General features: G+C 54.6%; 2 protein-coding genes across 3 annotated transcripts in view; both read right to left on the reverse strand.

The window, feature by feature from the left end:
• Positions 1–1,925: 1,925 nt before the first annotated feature.
• Positions 1,926–6,790, reverse strand: SLC27A3 (solute carrier family 27 member 3). 2 transcript variants are annotated; one of them, XM_032464217.1, is made up of 10 exons: positions 5,901–6,790; positions 5,336–5,545; positions 4,835–4,993; positions 4,151–4,275; positions 3,689–3,784; positions 3,490–3,580; positions 3,162–3,360; positions 2,823–2,920; positions 2,568–2,698; positions 1,926–2,254 (listed from the first exon to the last, which is right to left on the reverse strand). In XM_032464217.1, exons 1-10 carry the CDS (start codon positions 6,544–6,546, stop codon positions 2,078–2,080), a joined length of 1,932 nt encoding a protein of 643 aa, XP_032320108.1. In that variant the 5' UTR covers positions 6,547–6,790; the 3' UTR covers positions 1,926–2,077. The 2 variants fall into 2 exon arrangements, with proteins under 2 accessions (XP_032320108.1, XP_032320107.1); XM_032464216.1 differs by having other exon boundaries at positions 3,689–3,883; positions 5,901–6,788.
• A 449-nt stretch (positions 6,791–7,239) lies between these two features.
• INTS3 (integrator complex subunit 3) overlaps positions 7,240–25,595 on the reverse strand; it is a 34,175-nt gene continuing 15,819 nt past the window's right edge. Inside the window, 24 exon segments of the mRNA XM_006177189.3 lie at positions 7,240–8,864; positions 8,979–9,135; positions 9,337–9,409; positions 9,580–9,680; positions 9,969–10,136; positions 11,215–11,263; positions 11,642–11,755; positions 12,172–12,247; positions 13,106–13,174; positions 14,260–14,413; positions 15,771–15,890; positions 16,088–16,132; positions 16,652–16,755; positions 16,986–17,040; positions 17,489–17,618; positions 17,994–18,113; positions 18,830–18,936; positions 19,276–19,367; positions 19,817–19,896; positions 20,388–20,475; positions 21,422–21,613; positions 22,768–22,865; positions 24,175–24,304; positions 25,241–25,385. Of these exon segments, the coding sequence (XP_006177251.2) occupies positions 8,787–8,864; positions 8,979–9,135; positions 9,337–9,409; positions 9,580–9,680; positions 9,969–10,136; positions 11,215–11,263; positions 11,642–11,755; positions 12,172–12,247; positions 13,106–13,174; positions 14,260–14,413; positions 15,771–15,890; positions 16,088–16,132; positions 16,652–16,755; positions 16,986–17,040; positions 17,489–17,618; positions 17,994–18,113; positions 18,830–18,936; positions 19,276–19,367; positions 19,817–19,896; positions 20,388–20,475; positions 21,422–21,613; positions 22,768–22,865; positions 24,175–24,304; positions 25,241–25,385 (2,545 nt within the window). The 3' untranslated portion in view covers positions 7,240–8,786.

Genomic DNA, 25,595 nt, shown 5'->3' on the forward strand with positions numbered 1-25,595 from the left:
TTTATTTTCATTGGATTTCTTTGGTAGGAAAAATCCTTTTAAAGTTTATTTTTATTTTTAATTGTAGTAAATAGAAAACCTAATTCTTTTGGATCCAAAGTGTGCCTTCTTGCAGCTCTCCATTCTTACCACCAGTTATACAGCCTCTGCCACAAAGCTGGTTCAGAGCTGCGGCTCTGTCTGGAGGGCAGAGTGCCAGCCTCAGCCACTTGGCTCCGCCCACTGGAACAGAAGAAGCCCCTCCCCTCCCTGTCCTTAGGAAAGTTCAGCCGCTCAAAGGCAGGCATGATGTGGAGACAGCTCACATGTTACACCCGGTATTTGTGGGTCTGCAGAAGGAGTGGGGACAGGATTTAGGCCAGCACTACGCAGTAGAAATTTAACAGTGGCTAATACGTAATTCTGCATTTTCTAGTAGCCACATTTACAAAAGTAAAAATGAACAAGTAAAGTTCATTTTAATATATTTTATTTAATCCAATGCATCCAAAATAGTATTTCAACATGTAAACAGTAGAAAACAATTATTAATGAAACTTTTACTTTATTTTTGGTGCTAAATCTTCGAAACCTGGTGTGTTTTTGACACTTACAGCGCACCTTGCTGCAGACCAGACACATTTCAAGTACTCCCTAGGCACGTGTGGCTGGCGGCTGCCATACTGCACAGATTTAGACCAAATGAAACAGGGATTGTGGGGAAAAGAAAGTGGTTTGTGATTCCACGAGAGAGGAGATAGCTGCTCAGCACATAGTCCTGGGAAACCTGGGCTGAATTAAGGTTATAAGAGGGCAGCTGCCAAGCACCGCACCTACCGGCACCATCCCACGCCACCGCAGGCATACCCTAACCGTTGTATTGTTGCTAGAGCAGATTAAAGAGGTGAGCAGAAGGTTTAATTCCTCATTTGCTGGTCAGTGTGTGAAGACATCATCTGTACCTCAGTGTGCACCTCTGGTCTGTCAGTAAGGCTGAGCTGGGTTTGTTGGTGGAGAGTGGGACAAGGTGCGCGGTTTGGAACAGGAGGTTTGGCCATCGGGACCCAAGGCTGGTGATGAGGCAGGTCCACTGAACTTTCACGTTGGGGACAGGCATTGGAAGGGGAAAGACAACCCAGGGGAAAGTAGCAGAAAATGTCAAGGACCCAGAGCTTAAAACAGAGGGGGATTTTAGTTCAAAGAGAAGCAGCAGTTTCATCATTTCAAGCTTTAGATGATTAACCTTTTTGACACTTCATTCAGGGGCCAAGGAAAAGCCCTTTTCTTTTTGAGTCCCTCATCCCGCTGCCACCACATGCACACACACACTCTGAGCCCTGCTCCAAGGAGGGCCTCCAGTCACGCTCTCCCCAGAACCTGAGGGCCCCCACCTGGGTTGCTCCTTCTGGGGATAAGGTAGGACTAAGAGAAGGTAAAATTAGGAAATTCTGAGTCGGGAGGCTGTGGCCCCACCCTTCCGCGTCACCGACTGGCTTATCAAAAACAGCCCTGATGGGAGAGGGGCGGCTACAGCATCCTCTTCCCCAAAATCAAACCTTTATTTTGCCTGGTGAGACTCTTCCCCAGGCCCCAGCCACACCTGAGTCTGTGGAGATGTTTCAGCTGGCCACAGGGGGCAGCGTTTCTGGGCCTCTGTTCACTTCTGCCATTTACACCAACCGCTTGGGTCCTCCAGCTCCCCAGAGAGAGCAGTGTGGGCCCTCCATGAAACTGGGACAGGAGACACATGAGCACACACAGTCATTAGTCACCAGGGGTTTTCCAAGGACAAGGTTCACATGGGGTCACCTGAGGGAAAAACACCAAGTTCCAGTCATTGGGCTCGGGCCCACTTAAAGTCAGGGCAGGAGTGCCTGTGGCTCTGTGCTGGTAGAAAGTGTCAGAGGAAAAGCTCCAAGACAGACAGGGAAGACAGACACTGTAGATCAGAAAGACACAGCCAGATTGTCTCTGGCCACATTTATTACAAAATGATTACAAATCTGGTATTAAAAAAAATCCCTGACAGCAACTGATACACCTGCAATCCCCCCGCCCCACGAAGTCTCTCCCTCAGGTGCCCTGGTGTGGAGGGCTCTCAGATGCGAAGGTCCCCAGCCAGGAGGGCACTGTATCTGGCAGGGGTGAGGGGCAGGTAGGCGCCCCCAGCCTGGTCCAGAATGTACAGCGGGTCGGACAGCGTGCTTGGGTCAAAGCCCTCCTTTGCCATCCGAACCTTCTGCTGCTTGAAGGTCTCTGTGGTGGCCAGACACTCCTGGGGAGGGGGAGGTGTCAAAGGGAGCTGAAGGAGGGGGTGTTCTGCCCCACGGGTTCAGGTGAATTGCCTGAGTTTTGTCAAGGGGCAGGTCTGGGGAAGGGGGGCATGAGGCCAGGGTTTAGGGGAGGAGGTGACAGGGAAGTGAAGAGCCAGGCCTGGAGGATGAAATGGGTGAAAAGCATGTGTCTGGGAAAGAACTGTCCTTTCTATTCACAGAGGACGTTATGTGGGGGCCCTTTTGTAGGGTCTGGGAGGCACTGACTGCTGCAGATAGAGGGCGTGAGGGGTCAGAGCAGGAGTGGCTGGTTACCTGGAGCCTTAGGAATCGAGGCCGGGCATAAGGTGGTAAGTTCTCAGAAACATGGGCGTAGAGCTGCACGAGATCCAAAGAGTGGGGGGGACGCAGAACCAGGGCTGCCATCCCAGCCCTGCCTTCATGCCCTGGTGGGTGTGGGGGGCAGGGTCAGCCATGGTAGCCAGTCACCACGAGGATTCATGCTCCCTGTGCCCAAGTAATAGGGGGTTGGGCTGGGTGGGCTGGGTGACCCCTCCCATGCCCAGGCACCTGGGACAGTGACTCCGTAGACGTTCACCTCCTGAAGAAAATCCAGGGCTTCCAAGGCCTCCGCCACCTCGGTCGTGGCCACATTCTCCCCCTTCCACCTGTGAGAGAGCGGAGATTTGAAACTGGGAGTCAGGGCTCAGGGCCTTATGAGCTTGGTGGGGAGGGAAAGAGGTCAGAGATGAGGGTGAGGTGCCAGACAGTCACAGGGAAGAGTGTTTAGGAGGTCTGAGGTAGGTTAGATGAGGAGCTGAGTTAGGCAGATTAGGGAACTGTGGTTTAGAGGACTTGGGTCAGAGCTCAGATGCCCAGGAGAGGGATCAGAAAGTTAGGGACAGATACCTGAAGGTGTCTCCAGTACGATCATGGAAGCGAAGAAAGCCTTGGTCATCGCAGACCAACAGGTCCCCAGTGTTGAAGAAAACATCCCCAGGCCGGAAGACATCCTTCAGCAGCTTTCCCCGGGCCAGCTCAGGCCCCCCAGCATAGCCCAGGAATGGCGACTGTGGGCTCACAGGGGCCACCAGCAGTCCTGGCTCACCTGGCAGAGTTGCCGGAGTCAGGGGTGGCTGCCCACCCTCCCCAGAGCCTCCTAGCCCCAGCCCCACTCTCCAAATCCAAACCTCTTTTGCGAGCTTCACCACCCCTGCCCACACCACCTGGCACAAACCTGGGGATGTGGCCACACAGTGCCCTTGGATGTTCCGAATTGGCTCCCCTGTGGTGACATCATAGCGAATCAAAGAGAAGGGGAAGACATGCTGGGAGAAGGGAGACCCAGGCACTGGGTCATTTTGTTTGCATGAGCTCCCGCCCCACCAGCCCCCCACATTGTTCCAGGGGTTATCCAGTTTCCTCCTGCAACTCACCTTGTAAAGCCAGGAAGCCCGCCCCACAGCACCCTGCTGTCCAGTGTAGTTGAAAGTTGCCACGTTGCCCTCAGTCAGCCCATACGTCTCCAGCACCTGCAGGGGCCCAAAGCGCCGCACAAAACGCTCCCAGGTGTCTGAACGCAGCCCACTGCCCACCGCCAGCCGGACCTTATGTCCATGTTCTGCCTTGTCCTGAGACAAGTGGGGAGAGGGGCAGGAGACTGAACGCCAAGATGCCAGCTCCTCCAAGTGGAGCCCTGTTTCACATTCCCCAGAAATCCCTTCCACTGTGACCTCCTTTGGATGCCCTAAACATCAGAGTCCTAGCACCCCATACCCTTTCTTGCCATTTTCTTCTCCTTGCTTCCTCTCCCCCCAACTCCCAGACAACTGTCTCGGCAGCTCCTGCCAACTGCCCATCTCCCTTCCGTGGCTCTGCAAGGAGCTGTGCCCACGCACCGGGGGCTGGTTGACAAGGTATCGGCATAATTCTCCGATGTACTGGAACACCGTCACCCTGTGCTGCTGGCAGTCCTCCCAGAACTGACCAGCCGAGAACTTGGACTTCAGCACCACTGTGGCCCCTGCCAGAAGTGGGGAGGGAGGGGAGGAAGGAAGGAGGTGAGGTTAAGGGCTGGGGAGTCCTGACCCCCTCCTTCCCAGGCACTAGCCTCCCCTGTAGTGTAGTTCCTGGGAAAGGCCTGGCTGTGACATTCACACTTTGCACAGGCCAAGCTGGCCCTCCTTCCTTCCCACCTGTGCCTTGGAGAGGTTAATGCCCTCTTCCCACTTCCCATCCCCAAGCCATCCATCCTCCGAAGCCTGCCTCCAAGTCCCAACCCTCTTCTCCATTTGCCTCTTCCTGGGCTGCCACTCACAGCTCTCCCCTGCCCTGGCCCCTGGAGTTCTGTGAGCTGCATGGCTGCCTTAGTTGCCCAGTCTGCAGGTCTGTGAAGGCGATGCTTCTCCACTGTACCAGGAGCTCCTGGAGAGGAGGCCTTGCCTCCTCCTTCCCCTGGATTCTCTACCTTGAAGGGCTCAGGAAGCATCCCCAGGTGAGCGTACCACAGTGGATATTTAATGTTTGCTGGCATGAGCATTTGTTGGAGGACTGAATCGGGGGTTGGGGTGGGGGAGACTGACCAATGCCCAAGCAGCCCACAATGCCCAACAGGGAACCAGACATGTGGTAGAGTGGGAGGGCGAGGTAGATCACATCGTCCTGGTGGGCACCGCAGAGCTGGTAGAATCCCTGGCATTGAAGGATCTTCAGATGACTGATCCGAGCAGCTTTGGGGAGGCCTGGGGGTGGGGTAGTGGGGGAGATCAGGAGAAGGGTCTGAGCTCCAAGCCTGGTGTCCCTCTTTGTCCCTGCTGGGTTTCCCACAGAAAGCCACAGAGGCAAGACTGAAACTGAGAAGACAAGCCAAGCTGTCTTAGAAATGGAGGAAGTTCAGAGAGGTAGAGAAATGAAGAGGGATGGGAGGACTGGCGAGAGAGGGGATATGATCGCTGGGCTAAGAACCCTCTCTGGGGGCTTTGAAGCCGTGGCCTGGTAGCAGAGGAGGTCACAGGTCCTGTTCTTAGACCCCTGCCTTCCTTGACCTTAGTTTCTAGGAGGTAAACATTGAATCCAGCCCTCACCAGTCGTGCCAGAGGTGAAGATATACAGGCACGTGTCCATTATGTTCTGGGGGGAAGACAGATATCCAGGCACTGGTTCATCCACTTCAGCTGAGGCCTCAGCCAGCAAATCGCTGATTCCAGCAGGATGGGTTTCAGCGCCTGCAGCCCACAGGTGGAGCCCCATGGCTCTCAGGGCCGGCAGGTCAGGCTCCAGGGACTCCAGGAACTCTGGGTGGAGTGGGAAAGCATAGCTCTATGTCTCTGCCGCTACCCACAGGCCCTCTCCACACTTTACCCTATTCACTCCCCCCCTCCACCTCCCACCCGTATTATTGCTCCTGGGTGAGACTGGAATGCGGACGTCCATCACGGGTCTGGGATCTGGAGCGCGACTGTTCGGAAATCCTTGGAGAACCAGAGACTCAGCTCCATCCCTTCGCAAACCCAGACTCCTCTCTCCACCCTTTCTGAACCCCAGGAAAAGCGTGCGGCCCGCTTCCGAGCCCACCCGGTCGCTGCCGCTCGCAACACGCCCCTTTCCGTGGGTGGCCCCGCCCCCATCTGCCAAGCGCTCCAGCCTTACCTGGCGCCAGCACGAGCGCGCGGGCGCCGCAGCAGCGGAGGCAGTGCAGTAGGGGACCCCGGCGCAGGGCGGTGGGCACAAAGGCCGTGCGCAGGCCGGCCTTGGCCAGCCCGAACCAGAGCCACAGGAACTCTGGGCAGGCAGGAAGCAGCAGCGCCACGGTGGCCCCAGGTGCCAGGGGGGCCACGCCATCCCTTTCCCGCGCGGCCCGCGCCGCTCCGCTTCCGGCCGCGACGTCTGGAGCGCCGTGCGCCGGCTGCTCGCCTTCCTCTGCGCCCCCCGTGCCGCCGCCGCCGGGTCCCCTGTCCCAGCCTCGTGCGCGCAGGAAGGCGCGCGCAGTCCGGTTGCTCTGGCGCTCGGCCTCCGCGTAGCTAAAGCGCCGCGCGCCGTGAATGAGAAAGGTGTGCGAGGGGCGCTGCTGGGCCAGCTGCGCAAGGCGCCAGGCCAGGCTGCAGCCCCCCTCGGGACCTTCCGGGTCGGCGGCAGCCGCGGCGAGGGCGCGCGCTCGAAGAGCCCGTTTGCAGCGTAGGGCGCGCACCGTGAAGGCCAAGTCCGCCGCGAGCCAGCGCAACTGCGGCCAGAGGCGCAGCTTCAGCAGCAGCAGCGGCAGCAGTAGCAGCAGGGGTAGCAGCAGGAGGGCGGCCATGGTGCCCTCTTCCTCCACTCGGCCCTGTCTGGCCCCAGGCGCTCGCAGACTGCCCTGATACTCCCTTCCGAAAAACTGGGGCCGCTGGCTAGCGTTTAGACCTCTCGTTCCCGGGAGCGCGCGCTCTGGCACACGCCCCTTCCCACCCAGCCCCCCTCCCCACGGGCGGAGAGCAAAGGCCCGGGAGGAGGGCTAGCGGGGGCCGGCCCCGCACTCCCGGCCCTCCCCACAGCTACGCTCCGCCCTAGGCGCTCTCCGTCCCGGGCTACTCGTGGCCCGCACCCTACCAGATCCTGGGCGGTGCTCCCGCCTTCTATCTCAGGGTCGCCTCGGCTCCCCGGGCTTTTTGAAGTTTTCGCTGCGCAAGGCTGGACGTTGGACTCCACAGCCTTAGTGCCAGGGCCTCAGGCTCCAAGTCCATCTTTCCCTCTTACATCCCATTTTCACCCTGCTCTCTCCCAAAAGAGACTTAAGAACTCGGCCCCTTGCCCATATGGTGCCCCAAGTCCCGGAGAGATAGCCAGACCTATGCCCTCCCTCCAGCTGCCAGGAGCAGCAGCAACCCCAGGAGATGGGTGGGGCTGAGTTAAGCAGGGGGAAAGGTGGAGGCCCAGACGGCCAGATTTCTGGAGGGGCCACGGCGGAGGCCCCTCCCTTTGGGCAAAGGTACAATAATTAGGGCCAGCCAGCAAATGCTTTCCATCCTAGTTTTAATTGGGGCAGAAGAAACTGGGGAAGGAGAGAAGAAGGAAAAGAGAGGCCCTACGGCAGCTCAGACTTTCAAAGGAAGGGGCAGCAGCTTTGAGGGGAGAACCTGGATTCTGTAAAAGACAGATTAGCAGGCTAAACAGGAGCTGTCTGCAGTCAGCTCAAACTTCACTCCCCTCTCCTCAGCCTGCCACCCAAGCTCCCTGGACTACGAACAAAAGCACAGCCAAGGAGCTCTTTTCTGCTGGTACACATGGATGGACAAGTGGCCAGACTGGAAGAGGGTCCCTTCTACCTTGTATCTGAACTCTCTCGACTAGGCACACTTCTGTCCTTCAAGATCCCAGCTGGGAGCATCCCTCACCCCAAGCAGCTGGTCCTCCAGCAGTTGCTAAGCATCGGAGCATGACAAACACTAGTTTCTGGAAGCCTCTAGTTTCTTGAGACAGGTAAGGACAGAGCCTACTGGGGAGATGGTGCCAGCATCAATTTCTGCCTGGACAGGTCGGTGCCTGGCCCGCACTGCCAGTGGTAGCCAGAAGGATGGGGTGTGGGGGGCGGTGGGCAAACCCAAGCCCCTCCTGGTCCAGGCAAGAAAGGGGCAGGTGGGAAGGGAAAAGGGGAAGCTGTGAAGCAACAAAGAGGGGGTGCCAATTAAATTGAGACCACTTGTACATGCGCAGGGTAGGTGGGGGCAGCAACTCCAGCACAAGAGATTCTGGCTTGTTTTATTGTCATTTAAAAACAACTTTTAAAATGCAATTATCTCTGCCAAAAAAAAGGAAAAAAAAAAAAAAAAAAAAAGAAAGAAGGCAGAATCAAGGAAATGGGACCATTTGACAGTTCTGGGGAGCATGTCTCTGGGACTCCCGGGGCCCTGGGCCAGCTTGAGGTGCCGACCTCAGGCCAACACAAGCCTCCCAGGCACCCGAGGTGGCGCTGTGGCCTCCCTCTCAGGTTTCTTCCCGAACACTTGTGGCATTTGCCCCACGGAGAGGAAAAGGCAGCTGGACCATGTCACAGATTAAATGCCCACTTCATACTGGTGTATGTGGGGCAACTATAAAATGCCTGTTCAGAGCAAACCAAGACCTGAAGGGGGAGGCTGGAAGGGGCATCCACACAGTTTTCACTCTCATCCTAACCTCTCTGGCCAGCTGCCCCTTTGCCATTTCTCCTGTTGAAACAGCTTTTGGGGGACTGGGAGCAGAGGCCAGGGGAGTGGGGAGGGGGCTGAAGACTTCCACCACAGTCCAGGTTTTGTACAGCCTCTGGCTTCAGTGGGAACCCAAGTATCAGTGGGAGCAGCAGTGTGATGGGGCTGGAGGCCCCAGAGAGGAGGGAGGAGGGGCTGGGGGCTGCACGGCAGCTTCTCAGGCTAGGCCAGTGGAGGCAGCTCATCCTTCTCACAGGGTGAGCTTTGGGATGGGGACAGGGTGCTTCCCCTACTATCTCCCCAGCCCCTATTAACCTCTGATTCACCAAGAAGGGGAGGGCAGTCCAACTGGGGGTGGGATGGGGAACATAGGGCCTCAGTCACTGTCAGACCCCACTGCAGAGGACCCTTTCCGTTTCCGCTTGGTGGGCTTCGGTTTTGTGTCTTCTTCCTCCTGGAAGAGATTGGTGGGGGAGAAAGCACTAGCCTGAGCAGCTGCTGCCCCAACTCTGCCCACACCCCGCCCCCCTTTCCTCCTGTGCACGGCTTACACCACCAGAGCTCTCACCGAGGCACTGCTGGAACCTGACTCTTCCTCAGCGTTGGGGGGCTGTGTGGCATTCTTTCGACTTCGGGGGCTGGACAGAGCTGCTTTTCGCCGGCTCTTGGGCGGCTTGGTGGAAGAGTCCTCATATTCCTCAGCCAGGGAGAAGAGATCACTGAACCTAGGGAGAGAGCAAGCTCTCGAAGGAGAGCGTCCCGGCCCCACGGCCGTCCTCCCATCCTCCACGGTCACCACGCTGCGGTCTCTTATTTGTCTTCAACCCCATTGTCTTGCTGGTCATTAAGTTTGTGTTGCCAGCACCCCCGGTTTCCCCAGGCCTTCTCCCACTACTTCCCAAGGCCAAAAGCGCAAGGAGCCTTACTTCATCTTGTGGGCTTCATCACAGCTCGCCTGGACGTGCTGTAGGGCCTGCAGAATTGGGGTCTGGCTAAAAACTAGACGAAGGAAGGGAGAGTGGGGAAGGAGGAACAGTGAGGTGTCTGGGAGTTTGTTAAATGGTACCCAAGGGTTACTTTCTCCTGCCTCTACCCCACCCGGACCCACGGGTTGTCTGAGCCAGGGCAGCACCCAGCACGCTAGACTCGGAGGGGGCAGGAGAACATACAGTTCTGCTTGGTGTTGGTCAGGTTGAGACGCAGGTTGTCCAGGTGCTCTAGTATCTGCTCCAGAGTTAGCTGGGCCAGCTTGCTGCTGGAACTCCTCAGGCTGTGGGAAGTCACAGGAGCCAGAGTCTGAGCTCGCAGTGAGGGCTCTAGGAGGGCGAGACGCCTGTCCCCACTGGGGTCCCTCCCTAAGACAGAGAAGGGGCTGGGAGCGGCCGGGCAGGGTGAAGGAGGTGTGCCTAAACACGAGGGAGAGGGGAAGGGGCCGCAGTGGTCCTGCTTGCCAGGCAGCTTCACACCACTAGATGTCGCCCACAAGCCAGGCCGGGACCTACGGGACACCAAACGGGACCGCCCTGGGGCCTGGGGCGCCCGCGGGGCTGTGTCCCACCTCTGCCTCTTGCGCGGGAGGCTGTTGTTCTTGATGAGCAGGGACTTGACGTGCTCAGCCAGCAGCTCGTCGTGCTTCATGCACCAGTGCCGCAGGATGCTGGTGGTGAACTGGTCATCGGGGTGGCAGGGCCGGCTCAGCACCATCTTCACCATCTCCTCACTGGGTCTGGAGGCATGAAGGGGGACACCCTTCTTGCACAGCTGGCCTCAGAACCACTGGGGCTCTCCCACCGACTCTCCCCCCAAACCCCAGCCTCCACACCCCTGCCCCACCCCAAACTCGCTGTAGCTTCCTACTCTCACATCTCTCTCCCTCTTCTCTTTGGGCCAAGGAATGCCTGGTTTCATCCTTTGCAGAAGCCAGGAGACAAGAAGTGAGACTCTTCAGTTTGTGTGGTGGTAGGTGTGTGTGTGTGTGTGTGCGCGCAGGTGTGCTGGGATGGAGGCCCACTGAATCCCCCACTTTGCCCAGAACAGTCAGGAAACGGGCCAGGGAGGCAAAAGAACAAGCATGTGGTGTGTGAACATGCCGCTTCCCACCACTGACTGCCCTACTAGAGCTGTGAGCCACCCTGGTATCTAGCCCAAGGGAGGTATAGAGGAGGGGGCTGGGAGGCCCCCCAAGGCCCCCCAGCCTTCGCACTTCCTTTCGGACACGCTGTACCATTTCTAGTGTCTCAGGCAAAAGAGAAAAGGTGGAAGGAAGGCAAGAAGGTAGGAAGGAAAAGATACACAGCTGTTACCCCGTTTATCTGGGGCTGCTGGAAAACTGCTGCTGGAGGGAGGGGCCTCTGCCTTCTCTCCCTCTACGCTCTGCCCCTGGTAGGGCGCACAGGGGTCCAGCCGGCTCTGCTCTCTGCAGGTTGAGGGAGGGGATGGTGTGTGACCCTTCTACCCTGACCCTTCCTCCTCTCGGAGTAGCCATGTGGTGGCCTCAGGAGTGTGGGGGAGGGGAGCAGGAGTCACCAGGGATTAGAATTGCTGTGGCAGCAGGAAACAGGGATGTCCGGTCCCCACCTCTGAGGGCAGCTCCTGGTGGGCAGGGGGGTAAAGTCGAGAGGAAGCCCAGATCCCAGGGGAGCTGCTTATTTGTAAATCTCTTTGAGGGAAGGGCAGAAGAAGCAGATGTCAACAATAGGGAAAAACATGGCCAGAGGAGCAGCACAGAAGCCCTTTATACCATACGGCAGCATCTCTTGGTGTGTTGGGATTGAGGACTAAAGAACCTGGAGGGTGGAACTCACTTCTCTCTTCGGAGTTGAAGCAGTAGGCAGGACAGGGCCTCTGGGTGCTCTGTGGGGGAGGGGAGAGGCTGTTCAGAGGAATGTGAAATTCCAGGAAGAAATCCTGGCACCTCTCCCATCCCCCAACCAATGGCCACTGGAAGGAGCAAGGATAATCTTCAACAAGAAACCAGGAAAAGCAATTTCCTCCCCTACTCCTGTGAGGTCCCAAGCCACCAGCGCCTGGCCTGGAACCGGCCCGAAGGGCTCAGCTACTCTCAGAGGAGAGGTGACTGACAGGAGCCTGCCTCTCCAAACTTGGCACTTTGGTGGGGAAGGGCGTGGTGGACCTGGGCTCATCTAGAAAGAAGCCCAGAGGCCTAAGGCCTGCCGCAGCCAGACTGCGAGTGTCCTCTCCCCCACGTTCCCTGCCCACATCCCTACTCACCCTTGTACTTGAGGTGCTGCAGGATGGGGATGATGGTCTCCAGGGGGATGTTGTGGGCCAGGAAGAGCTGCCAGGCGCAGTACTGCTCGAAGGTCTCCCAGTCCAGGCTCTGGACTGAAGAGACACATTCATTCATATTCATATTCCCATTCCCTCTCTGTCTCTCTCTCACACACACACACACACACACAATCCACTGACACCAGCGCCCCAAGCAGGGGTGGTACAGGGCTGGCGACAGCGATCCTAAGTCTACAGATACTTTCCCTTTCCACACAAAGCCTATTTCCAAAGGCTTCCTATAGTTTCTGTATTCCCATCAGCCCCAAGGCCGGAGGGCCAGGAGGAAGTCTTTCCAACTTACAGAGCCAGAAACAGATCTAGAGAGACACTGCCCAGGACCACACAGCAGGGCAGAATGAGGTTCTACCCCATTCTCAGCCCCAGAACCAGCTTTCCAGTTACTAGAAAACACACAGGGCTGCCACCCATCTCTCCTCCCAGAGAACCTCAAGGGTTTGCTCACTTACTGAGTATATTGAGGACTGAGTCTTTTCGAAACATGACCAGGTTCCCCATCATCACATGGCAGACCAGCTCCTGGAGCTGAGGAAGAGGAGGAAGAAGGCAGAACCCATTGGTTCTAATAGGGGCCAGGAGGCTTGTATGGAAGGAGAAGCAAGAGAGCTTATTCGGGGAAAAATCAGAGGAAGTGAAAACCTAGTTTTAAAGGAACAGGGAGGAACTGGCACATGATGGATGCCACGGGCTCTGAAGGATGAAGGGGGCTGGCAAAAGAGCAACAGGCTTCAGTGGTAACCACAGGCCTATCTGGAGTAAAAGCAGTTAAGGAAAACCACCCCTTACATCCTGATGGCAGAGAGAGAACGGGCAACTTCTTTCTCTACTTGGATGTAGTCTGGGCCTCTGAGCCATCCCAGTCTGTGCTGAGGAGGGAAGGGCCCTGGGAGGCTGGACTATAGGTGTGGGTAGGAGAAAAGCAAAAGAAGGACCCTTGACTGCTAAGCTTCCTTTCTTATGGATGGGGCAACTAAGTGGAAAGGAGGAGCACGAAGGGGATCCCAGTTTAGGCCTGAGAATGGACACAAGCAAAGCTTCCTAGGACCTACATGTGATAGCGAGGGCAAAGGGAAATGGTCTGACCATTTTCATTCTGAGCCAAGGGGAAGGCCAGTTGAGAGGTAAAAACAAACAAACAAAAACCCAACCCCCTCGCTTTCCCTGTAGAACAGGAGTGCCCCCGAAATACGGAGAGTAAGGGGAACTCCGGGCTGGAATGGCCCAGCCCCAGCCTGCCTCCCTGGGGCTCCACTTCCCCTCCCAGCCTAAGGTGCACACAGCTGCAGCCAGGAGCCGGGTGCACGTGAGCGCGGGCTCCTGGTCTGCAGGCTGGTGGGGAGGCAGAGCCCCTCAGGCTCTTGGGATGACAGGCTCTCTGCTCACCTGCGCTGAGTCAATAACGGCCACGATCATGTTCAGCAGCTCCCCGCTCCGCAAGGTCTCATCTGGAAACTGGAGGAAAAAGAGGGAAAGTGGAGCAGGAGTCCAGGGTGCACCCCGTAGCTGCTACCTCATGACCCATTCCTTGTCCTTACCGCATGCTCAGGGGATGGCTGGGTTAGCAGACATGGTGTCCTACAGAAGTCCCTAAACAAAGATCCAACAGCTATGAAGCTGGGATTTTAATCTTTTTAAAGAACCCAACTTTTGTTATTTGTGTGTACTCACAGTGAGAGTGTATGTGTGTGTGTAAGGAGAGGAACTGGAACCATCTAGAGACAAAGCTAGAGCTGAAAGAGATTGGACGTGATGGTCAGTTGTGTGTGGAGTGGTGACAGAAGCATTTCCATCTCTGGCAGCAAAGGAATCCAGTCCACACTGCCACTTGCCAAAGAGAAGGTGTACAGAGTGTGTGTGTTTGCGGGGTGTGAGGGTGCGGGGCAGGCAGGGTCCCTTCTGCAGAGGCCAGTTCAGGGAGGGAGCAGGGGAAGAGACTGCCATCTGCTGGGCACCTGCACCCTCCTCCCTCCAGCTTTTGGCTGACATCACAGTTCCTCCGGTCATACACACACCCAGTGCCCTGATTTCCCTCTTCCTGGGAGCTTTCACCACAAGGAGGAAGAGCTGATACCTCCGCCTATGTCCCAGTTCCTAGAGAAGACTGTTAGTGAACCAGGTAAATGAGCGGTGAGTGTCCACTCCTGAGGCCCTGGTCTTTGAGAACCATTAGAGAGAACCAGAGGGTGAGCCACCAGGTGGCAAGAGGGCTTGGGATATGTGAACGTGGGTCTGGCTGGGGGGCCCTGTCCTGGGTCCAGAGGACAGGGCCACAGCAGAGGAGACAAATGTGTAGGCCCAGACCCCAACTCACACCACAGACAAAGCACAGGGTAAGAATTCTGGGGATTTTAAACATTTTTCGATTTGATAAAGAGAGGCATAAGGAGGGGATGGCTGTGGTGGAGGAAGAAAGGGCCTACTGAGGCCAGCAGGGATGGGCAAAGGACAGTCAGGGCTGCGTGCGATGAGAGGACAGTCTCCCACGAGCCCACCTGCACGGCGGCCCCACCCGCGTGGGCGCGGATAAAGGTGCTGACCTCTGTGTAGATGGAGGGTGTGAGGTGGCACAGCAGCCGCACGTCGTCCTCCTGGCAGGCCTTCATGTCCATCATTAAGCAGGTGTGCAGGTCGCCCAGCTGGGTGGCCTGGGCAAACGACTCGTACAGGTTCATCTTCCCTGCGGCGGCTTTGCTGCAAGACCAGTTGGGCCTTAGTCAGCAGCCTGACCCCAGCACCCGGCACCCGGCCTCAAACGTCCCCTAAGTAGACCCTCGCTCCAGAAACCCTCTGCTGCCCTAGATGCCCTGGGCTAATCTGTCCCACGGCCTTTGCCAAGGACTCAGTAGCTTATGGGAACTAGGAGACACTCTTCTTTCTCCTCATCTTTCCACAGCGCTCCAGACAGGGCTCAGACCACATTTAGTGAAGCTACTTCCTGGTGAGAGTCAAGAACAGGAGAGAGAGAGAGAGAGTGCTCAGGTCAGGCCAGAGAAAGCTTTCTCTCCTGCTTTTTGGGCTTTGAGAAATGACAGGAATAACACATGGAGATCACTACCTCACACCATATACAAAACTTAACTGAAAACGGGCCACAGGCCTTAACATAAGAACTAAAACTACGTAACTCTTAGAAGAAAACACAGGAGTAAATCTCATGCCACCAAAAGCACAAGTGATAAAAGTAAAGTGGACTCGATCAACATTTCAAAGAATGGCATCAAGAAAGTGAACAGAAAAAAAAAAAGACATGATGGGGGAGGGACAGCTCAGTGGTAGAGTGCTGGCTTATTTAGCATGCGCAAGGTCCTAGGTTCAATCCCTAGTACCGCCATTAAAAAAAAAAAAGATATAACAATTTGGCAGTTTCTCACAAATTTAAAAATACAAAAATACAGTTAACTTTGGACCCAGCAATTCCACTCCTAGGTATATACTCAGGAAAGTTGAAAACATATGTCTATGCAAAAATCTGTACATGAACTTTCATTAGCAGCTCTATTCACAACAGACAAAACAGTGCAAACAACCCAAATGTTCATCGGTGGCTGAATGGGTAAATAAACTGTGGTATCTCCACACAGTGGAGCATTCCTTGGTCATAAGGAATGAAGTACAGATATACGCGCAAAAAGCATAAACCTTGAAAACGTTAGGCTAAGTGAAAAAAGCCAGTCTTGAAAAAAATCACACGTATGACTCCATTTACATGAACTACCCCGTAAACATCTATAGAAATAGAAAAGCAGGTCAGTAGTTGCAGGGGCTGGCTGAAAGGGAGAATGGGGAAGTGACTGCGAACGGGTATGGGGTTTCCTTTCGGGGTGATGAAAATGTTCTAAATTAGACAGTAGTGATAGTGTACAACTGTGTGAATATATTAAACACTAAACCATAAAGCTGTTATTAAACAAACACACACACAAACACACACATACAAGGCCCTGATGACGACAGCCATGGCGGGGCGGGGCGGGGCATCAGTGCATGGCAGGAAGAGGCTCTCCAGGATGCTTCCTGACACTTTCTTAAACATGGAGACAACACCCACCTGGCCCGCAGGTAGTAGAGCAGGTGGTAGCCGATCTTGGGCTGCTTCTGGTACAACTCAGAGAGAAGGTCCAGGAGCAGAGAGAAGCTGCTGTTGTCTTCCTGCATCTGGCACAGGTTCCTGGAGTGGGAGACAGGAGGACAGGAGAGAGCTTTACCTGGGGAAGACTCTCCTGTGGTGCTTCCGGGGGGCATGGCTGCATGGCTGTCTGTGCTCGCTGCGCACCGCCTCCTCCCTGATACCCCAGGACAGAAGCATACGCGCACTGAGAGGGAAGGCGGATGGCACAGCAGCGTCTCCTACAGCTGGATGCTTACCTAAATATTAGGTAGAGAGGCTTTCCCACAGATTCCTCCAAGGACCTACAAAAGGAGGGTGATATGTGAGAGTCCAGGTGAGCGGAGGAAGGCTGGGCTGCAGGCAGGTATTACGGAGGACCAGCTTGAGGCTAGATGCCAGCCTGCTCCTCTACTAACCAAACCTAAGCTTCCTGCTGCCCCAGAGGTTGGCTCACAGAGAAAACATGTTCCTAACATGGAACCACAGTCTGGGTTGTCATCATTGAAAGTTGAGAGGCCTGCCCTTCAGGGAGGTTCCAGGCCAAGGGTCCAATCCCACTGGAAGCAGCAAAGGCTGGGGCCGCTGGGGCGGCAGCAGGGGCAGCTCACTCGGGGCGGGGGCTAGCTCCCTGCCCCGGTGCACTCGGTGTTCAGCAGGCAAAAATAAATCCTCTTTACATGATTGAGTACGTGTGAGAATAAAAACAACGGAAGAGATTATCTTTCTCAACTCCACAGCAAGGTGCCTCTTGGACTCAGGCCGTAAGAGCACATTTCTGGCTCCCTGAGGCCTGCGGGGCGGTCAGGAAGGATGAGCCTTACTCCTCAGTGATCTCCTCCGGCAGCACCTCCCCTCGGAAGTGGGCCTTGAAGAGCTCCTGCAGGCAGGAAGCGAGGACAGACAGCTGCTCCGAGTCAAAGTCTTCCTGGTGGTGAAACAAGGAGGGGAATCAGCACCCAGCCCCAAGCCTCACTGCCGCCACTACCCAAAGCCTCTGAACTCATCTGCCTCCACCTCCAGGACCAGCAGGCCCCTCCCCCATCAGAGGGGACCCATCTCCGAGAGGGGAAGGAGGGAGTCAGCTGCCAGGGGGGCTCTAAGCTGGGCGGCGGCAGACATGCTGCTTCCTCCCTAAGGGGGTGGGTTCCTCCTCACCTCTAGGACCTGGTCCACGATTTCCTGCATGACCTCACACTGGGCCTCTGTATCACTGCAGTGCAGAAGGGAGAGGAAATCTCAGGGACGTAAGTGATAGCAGAGGGCAGGACACACACCCAGCACAGCGTGCACAAGTGCACTCATGTGCACAGAGACAAAACAAAAGAGCTCTGTGGGAATCCGGGCTGCAGTGGGGGGCTTCAGGGCAGAACCAGCTGCTCCCTGGGCAGAGGCCCAGAGAGCAGGGAAACCCCCACAGTCCTGCTCTGGGTCTCAGGCTCTTCTACTCAGAGCCTTGGAGTAAGAACTCGGACACTGAGGGACAAGGCTGCCCCCTCCTAGCCTACTGCCTCCCAGCCTAAACTGCAGAAGGCATCTCCCATGCAGCTTCACCTGCTGCTCCACACACACCCACCAACCCCACCAGCCTGCCACCTCAATAAGCACCAGTTGGAAGCCCGGGGCTGGCCCTCCCAAGGTTAAGCAGGGCCGGCACCCACCTCCCCTTCTGCAGCTGGAGCACTTTGTCCCTCAGGGACTCATCCAGCTGGTCGAGGTAAGGGGTGATATCGACCGGCTCCTCCACGACTGTCTCCTTGATTGGGTGGAAGCGAAACTCTCTCTTCTTTCCTGAAGGGAGTGATTTAGGAAAGAAGTCACTTTGCCCAAACACCAGAAGCAGGGACAACCCCTGAATAGTCCGGCCCTCTTCACACGCGCTGGGTGTGCACTGTTTACTCAGAGCTGTGCGTGCCTGAAGCACTTCCCTGAGTGAGTGCGTGTCCGAATCTCGAGAAGCAAACAAGGGCAGGGACCACTCCTTGCTTCCCTCCTGCTTCAGTGCCAAGTGCAGGGCTCTGCACCCTGGCGTCTCCTCCAGTAACCCTGTTAACAAAGCTAACTCAGAGCTGCAAAGGTGACAGAGAGACTGCAGAGAAGCTGCTCCTGCCAACCAGTCCTCTCGGGGTTGACACAAGCCTGGACCACCTTTGCTGCCACCCTCACCTTTGCTGTTGAGATCCTCCTCATCGTCACTGAAGGCTGCCTCTGCATTGTCATAGCAGCTCTCATCCTTGTCTGACATGTGGTTGTCCATCTCCATGGAAACTGGCTCCTCAATTTTGACTTGGAAGTAAAGAAAGACAAGGCACTTGATGGTCTCCTGTGTCCCAGGCTTCTGGGAAGGGGAGACCAGAGGGCAAGCGGGAGAATAACAAGTTCATGCTCTAAATGGAATATGAACCCTGAAGGACAGGCATCTTGTCCTTAACCCTCCAGGGCTTTCAGGGGGATTTTGCCAGGAATGAGAACAGCACAGGACATGACTCCTCTATGCTCAGCTGAGGATCAGCAAGTAGATAAGACCAGGCATGATCCCAAAGGAAGCAGGTGTGTGTGTGTGTGTGTGTGTGTCTGTATGTGTGTGTGTCTGTGTGTGTGTGTGTCTGTGTGTGTCTGTATGTGTGTGCGTCTGTGTGTCTGGAATTGGAAGCAATCTTTGAGACCCAACATGACAAGCTCTCATCAGAGGCCAGGGCCTAGGGTTGGGTGGAGAGATGGGCAAAGCTAAAAGCCTTCTACTCACAGAGAGGAGGTTAGTAAGAGAAAAAATAGGAGTTAAGAGAACAAGAGAGCTCAGTGAAAATCTGGTAAGATTAGATGGAGAGGGGGAGCCAAGGAAGATGACACAAAAATGAGTAAAAGGAAAAACTGAAGTGGACAGTGTCACAGAGGTGGAGCACTGCACAGGGGTGACATCCTAAACAAGGGCTCTGGTCTGAGCGTCCTGGACGTCTCCATCCCGCTTGCGAACTAGGTGATGGAATGGGCGTGTTCCATACCTTCCACAGGTGGGCTGGGCGAACTGCAGAACTCAGGAAACTTCTCCCTCAGCATCGCCCGCAGTTCCTTATCCAATTTCGGGTTGTCAAACAGGGGAGCCAAATGCCTAGCGGGGACGTGAATGAAGGTCAACATCAGAGCTCCTCACTTCTAATGCAACACGGAGTTAAACAGGTCTGAGCCCAACTAGTATAACTGGGCCAGACTCAGATCCTTGGGAAGGGTCACCAGGGCACAGGGAAGCCATCTGTCCCTTTGCAAGAGACAAATTCCTCTAAGACTCAAGAGAACACAAGCCTAGCAGCCTGCAGCGGAGCCAGCACTTTCCACACCTCTCACGGGGTGGGGGGGCAGCAGTGGCACAGCAGCACCTGGATGTCCCTGACCTGGTGTTAAATGAGAAAACAACCCCTCTCTCTGCCCTTCAGACATATTAAGTCCTTACGCCAAGACCCGTTTCTCCACGATGTGATTGAGGGAGGAAAAGACACCCTGCCGCACGTGGCCCTCCAGTGGTGGGTAGAAGTTGGGAATGATCTGGACGGGAAGAAGAGGAGGGAAGAATGAGCACAGGACTCTCCATCCAGAGTGTCCTGCTGAACTAGATCTCAAAAGCTGCTTCGGTTTTAATCAGGAGACGCTGGGGAGCATGGCTGAGGACAGGACTGCAATGTCCCCCGCCGGTCCGGGCTGCTAAAATGGGAGACTCTTACTCGACCTGACTGCTCCCCGAGGAAGCCAGATTCTACCTTAAATCATCCTCCTTGAGTGAGAAACCCCATGGAGACTATGGAAAGATCCAACTGGAGACAGTGGGACTATGGAAGGGAAGCTGTTCACTAACTTGGGAGGTAGGACCTATGACCACTTCTGCTGCCACGGTCCAGGGGCACTGGAAAGACCTATTCACTGACCTACAAGGTTAGAAGGTCGCACGCTCAGCTCTGCCCGGGCAGGCGTGGGGAGAAAGGGGCACGGGCACTTACACGGCACATGAAGTCCAGGAGTGTGGCGGTGATGGCTGGGTGGGGCTTCATGGAGTGATGCATGACCAGGATGGCTGGTTCTGGAGAATGTGGAATTAGAGGGTCCACCCACATCAGACAGTTAGTTTCCAGCTCCATAAAACGAGACCTCAATAAATATGAATGGCTCCAGAGAAAGCTGGTCTATCCCCAGACCCCTACTGAGCAGACCCAAAAGCAGACGACCCCCACACGGCCTGTAGCCCTCATCTTCCTTCTGGTCCCCAGCATCAGCTTGGAGGGAGGCAGCAGGAGAGGAAAAGCAGGAGATGGCACAGCCTTTTCCTCCGCCTGGGTCCTCCCCACTCGAAGCCCAAGCTTCAGGCTATGGGGCCAAGGGGGTGGAGTGATCGCTTGGCCTCATCAAAGCACTTTTCCTTCTAGGTCAAGGGAGCACTGACAGGAACAACACAACTGCTCCCAGATAAGCTGCCTCCACTCCACGCTGCCCTGAGAGTTATGGCTGCTATCGCTGAGACAAGGCAGCGGGGCCTGGGGGATGGGGGGGTGCTGCCTGGTCTCGGTCACATACCTATGTTCATAATGCTATCCTTGTCTGGGCTAAAGAACAGCCAGTCGTAAAACAAAGCCAGCTTGGCATTAGACGCAGCGACATTTGACTGGAAAAGAAAGAGGAAAAAAGAGGGCTAGTTTCATCAACCAGCTCCCTTCCCTTCAGAAGCCCAAGGCACATTCCAGGGTCCATGTAACTGCTCCATCTACTTGAATTCAGTTTCTAGTGAGACAGGGTGGAAACTCCACAGGGGTGAAGGGCACCCAAATCTGTATGACTGTGAGTACGCCGTGGTCTCACCAACCAAGGGGGCTGGAGATCCGCCTGGGCTCTCACGCATCCAGTAAACATAACCCTGATCCCACAGGGAGAACACCTGGGCCTGGGAGTCCCCTGCTCACGCCTGAGCTGAGATACACTCAAGACTAGCCCCTCAGCTGTCCCTGCTGAGCTCCCCAGGCACATTCCTGAGGGAAAGACCCTTAAGGAATAGCCTGTTGTTGTATCTGAATCAGCACATTCCAAGGACCCAGTCAGAGGTGGGAGGGGGAACCCCGTCAGAAGAGGTCAGAGGGCAGCTAGATGCCAGAGAACAGAATTTCCCACCCCGGGCACAAGGAGGAAACGCTGGGAAGGAAATGGCTCTGCTTGCAGATTCACTGTGTTTGAGGAAGGGAAGTATCCAAAGCTGATGCCAAAAGGCATGAAAGTAAGGGTCTAAGAAACACAAACCCTGAATCTGAGAAAGGAATAATTCAGAGGAATAATCATATATGGTTTCTGGAAGCTAAAAAGAAAGACAGGAATGCCCCAGAAACCCAGGCTTGGGGATTGGCAGTAAAGGCATAGATGAACTTGGTCAACCCCAAACCCAAATGGGAAACTTCCAGAGACAGAAAGGGAGATGGGGCAAAGGCTGAGACATTCAGGAGGAAGAGAGTGAAGAGGTCACGTGGCCCAGAAAGTCAGGAAGAAGCACGGAAATATGGGACACAAGGGAAGAGGGGCCCTTCGTCACCCAGCGGCGTCTGCCCCATGGCCCAGGCCCTCACCGTGCATGTAGTGAGGAGCCAGCCAATGATGGCCCATCGGGGCAAGATATCTGAACTCAGCACCTCATTAGAAGGGTGGACAACCCCACAGATGTAGCGAATGAGGTCACAGCGCAGAGACTGACTGTCTGGGGTTGACAGGTACTGGCGCTGGAACCAATCTTGGTATCGCTTTTGTTGACCAAACCGCACCTAGGGGAAGGGGATGTTAGAAAGAGAAACTTGGAAGGGAGGGTGGGGTCTCTGGGCAGAGGAAAATGAGGACCGGTCAACTCTAGGCTTGACCTAGACCTCAATTTCTTCCCACAGTTTATTCATTAATTCATACTGTCTTTCAAGTCTCTCCTCCTTTGGGAAGACATCCTGATTTAAATCTTCCTTAATCAAAAAAAGAAAATGCTGTTGATGACTCACCACTGACTAGAAGCTTTCTGAGGCTGAATAACCTAACAGGCTCATTATTCAAAGCACACAGACTCTCCAAACCTCCTTGCAGCAATTCCTTCCCCTAAATAGACTCTAAGTGGTTACAACAGCAACACTACCCACGGGGAAAGATCTAGTTTTCCTCTTCTATTCCCCCAATTCAACCAAAACAGAGAGCAGAAAGATTAAAAATTATATATACATCTAGACCAATTCTGTCCAGTAGAACTTTCTGCAATGATGGTGGCTACCGAGCACTTAAAATGTAACTACTCCAACTGAGGTACTAAATTTTAAATTTTATTTAACTTAAACGAATTGGAATTGTAACACGCACTAGTGGCTGCCACATGGGGCAGCCCAGATCCAGACAGTTCTCCTGGATGACTTGGGAAACCGAAAGTTGGCTAGAGCAATGGTTCCCTAACACCAGACTGGCTGAGGAGTTTGCTGCCTGGAAAGTCTGTTAAAAATACATATTCCTCAATCAGATTCTCTGGGAGAGGAAGGTCCAGGAAGATGTATTTTTAACACGTTCCTTAAGCAAGTCTGCCATAATTCAGCCATGTTTGGAAACCAAATGGCCTGACCGCTCCTCCTGAGAGGTCATGGTCCACTCAGAGGAATCGTGAGTTTTCCAGAACGAACACTCTCATTCTACCCCTTCATGGCACACTGCACACTTGTACATTACATGATCTGTACACAACGACTGGTTTAGACAGACTGAAAGCTTCCTAACAGCTGAAACTGTACCTGTCTTACCCAACACTGTACCCCTAGTTCTCAGCACCGCGCCCAATCACGCACTTGACCACCGCTCCACCAGTCAGTAGCCACCAGTAAGACACCCGCAGGCTGAGGCTAGAAGCCCAGCTGGCGCCCGCAGCCTCTCCTCCTACTGCGCTAGGTGAGCTTACCCGGGACGTCATGAAGAGGAGCTTAGTCTCCATGTCTGGGGTTAGACGACATGCTAGGAATTTTCGGGATGTTCTTGACTGAAGAAGCTGTAGGATACCTGAACCAATGTGGAGGGAAAGAGAAAGAGAGAAGACTGAGGACCAGAAGGAACAGAAAGCAGACAGGGAACCTGGGTCAAGTACTGATGGCCAGTGGTCTTTCTCACAGGGAAACTCTAAGCCAAGACCCAGAGAGGTCAAGCTCAGGTACAAGTGGGGGTTGCAACCAGCACCTGCATGACCTGCTCCAACCAACCACCACCCCCAAGACCCAGATATATTCATTCTTCTCATCTACAGAACATCCAGAGCCCCCTACTCACATTGTTCCAGCTGGCAACACGTGGGAAAGTTAGGGGAAGATATGGGAAACCCTAGCCTCTCCTCCTCCTCCCAACGGTCCCATCACTGGGTCCTGGGATCAGTGTGGTTCTGTGGTATAAGCATGAGCTCTGGAGTCAGACAGACCTGGATCCAAATCCTGCCTCTGACACTTACTAGCTGTGTGGCCTTGGGCAAATTACTTAATCCCTTTGAACCTCATTTTCTTTATCTGTAAATATGGAAAGTAAAGTATCCATCTTACAGGGGTCCTGAGGATTAAATGAGTCAGCATACATGTGTCCAGCACACAGCAGGTGCTCAAAACAACTGAATCCATGTTCAACATAAGAGCAGTACAGTACGGTAGAACCAGAGCTTTCTTCTCTTCCTTCCTGACTTCCCAGGTCCTACACTACTGCATTCACATCACATGTGCACATGCGCACACACATGTGTGCTGGAGGTGGGGTAGGGAGCAAAGCTGTACCCTTATCGTTCAGATCATAAGCAGGACCCTGGGGAGGGGAAAAGGATATGAAAAGGACCTTGTCGGGGGAAACACACAGAGACTCTTTCTCTTCTCCAAAGAGGATTCTGGCCAAGCTGGATCCTTGGAATTCAGGGGCAAGACTGCTCCTGGGGAGGAGCCTTCGCTTACAGGACTAATTCCAGCCCCTCTGCTGACTCAGTCTCACAAGCTGACCCCTGACTCCCCTGACAGACTCAGGGAAGCTGGGAACTGGTCATCAGCTCACCTCCTGAGGAGCTGCCGGAGAGGAGGAGGAGAATCATAGTTCTCTGCTTCACTTTTTCTTAAATGACAGCTGGAGTCTGCTAAAGAGGGGCTGTCTGGGAACCACGTGAACTGTTCTGTGCCTCTGCCGTTCCTACGTCCAGCTGTGCCGGCGGAGCCTGCCCAGTCCCAGACTTCCTCTATCTGCCAAAGCCTCTCCTATCCACCAACCTCCACCCTCTTGACTCAAGCAGTGTTATCTATCCTGACCTCCCACCTCTCAAGGACAGGATGCGCCAACCCTTACTTACCTGTGAACTGAGGACTCAAGGCCTGAGGATTATGGATAATATCTTTCCAAAGCAGTTCAAATTCGGGTATCCTGGCAACATTCTGAAGTAACCTCACGAGGTCCCGGCCAATCATCAAACATTCCATGAACTAGATGGGGTGGGCAGCAGGAGAGAGGAAAGAGAGGCAGAACACAGACTGCCTACCTCCCATAGGGAGGAAGAAACAACATGCTCAAGGGAGGGAAGGGAAGAGGGTCAAAGGGATTATATAATTTCTTCTGGAACCAAAGGATTGGCTTCTACCTGGTCAGGGAAGTTAGGGGCTGATATTAAGGATGAGAGGTTACTGGAAACTGCAAAAGCCCTGTGGGCTTTCCCATTAATCTGTTGCCCTCTCCTCCCAGAATTGTTTAGATCCAGCTCAAGGGAGACCAGGATTCCAAAAGGATGGGACTAGCAAGTCGAGCCCCAGGCACCTGACCCCAGAACTTGCTCAGTGAAACAGAACATTCTATGGTGATGGAAATGATCTCCATATCTTCTGTCCAGAAAAAGGACACCCATTGTCCACATGTGGCTGATGAGCACTTGAAATGTGTCTAACTCAACTAAGGAACTGAGTTTTAAATTTTCTAATTTTAATCAACTATAATTTAAATTGCCACATGTGGCTAGTGGCTACTGCATCAGAGAACTTAGCTCTAGGATCTGTCTCTCTTGGGAGATCTGACAGTGGACAATTCACAATCCCACTTGACCGTGGCAACTACCCAAGTGGGTAGGTGGGCCAGGATAGCCTCACAGCGGGCACACAAGGCAGCTTATGTCAGTGGTGCTAACAAAAGTGTCCGCGAGGCTAGCCAGGAAAATCCTCAGGATGCCAGCATAACAGGCAACATTTCTAGGAACCAGGACCATTCCACACTGATTTGTTTACCCTTCTGCCCTCATCTGAGAGTGATGAAAAAACAACAGACCTCGAACCAGTTCCATCTCTCCAGCACATCTCTGGGCCCCGGTACTGCACAGAACCTAGAGGTGTCCCATCCTGGGTTTCACTTCCCCACCTTGTTTCTGTCCTCACCCGTTCCCGAAGCAGTGAGATGCAGAAGTCCACCTCCTTTTGCCGCAGGGCCTGGAGCTGGGCGGTCCCATGGTGGTCAACGATGAGGCGGAGGTATGTGTAAACGGCCATGGCAATAAGGATGCTGCTCTTCAGTACCCACTCCCTGCAGGGAGGGAAGACACTGGCACCTGCACTCTGCTGAGACCCGCTCACCCTCCCAATTTGCCCCCGCATTTGGCTCTAGTGCCTCGGAAATGCTTGATTAGTGCTGGGAGTAGGGTTTTTGGTTCCTTAATTGCTTGCTCGTGCTGTCATTATCTATCTTGGACTATCAACTGGTTAAGGTGGGGACAACTTCCTACCATTCTACCAG

The sequence above is a fragment of the Camelus ferus genome, chromosome 21 (assembly GCF_009834535.1).
Source record: "Camelus ferus isolate YT-003-E chromosome 21, BCGSAC_Cfer_1.0, whole genome shotgun sequence".
NCBI classification, from domain to species: Eukaryota; Metazoa; Chordata; class Mammalia; order Artiodactyla; family Camelidae; genus Camelus; species Camelus ferus.

What these genes read in the sequence shown, in the direction of transcription:
- SLC27A3 (XM_032464216.1), bottom strand. Translation starts at nt 6,546, where the DNA reads ATGGCCGCCCTCCTGCTGCTACCCCTGCTGCTACTGCTGCCGCTGCTG. An exon ending in ACCTTGTCAACCAGCCCCCG is followed by an intron (nt 3,884 to 4,150) that starts GTGCGTGGGCAC and finishes CACTTGTCTCAG; the next exon opens with GACAAGGCAGAACATGGACA. An exon ending in CTGTGTGGCCACATCCCCAG is followed by an intron (nt 3,361 to 3,489) that starts GTTTGTGCCAGG and finishes CAACTCTGCCAG; the next exon opens with GTGAGCCAGGACTGCTGGTG.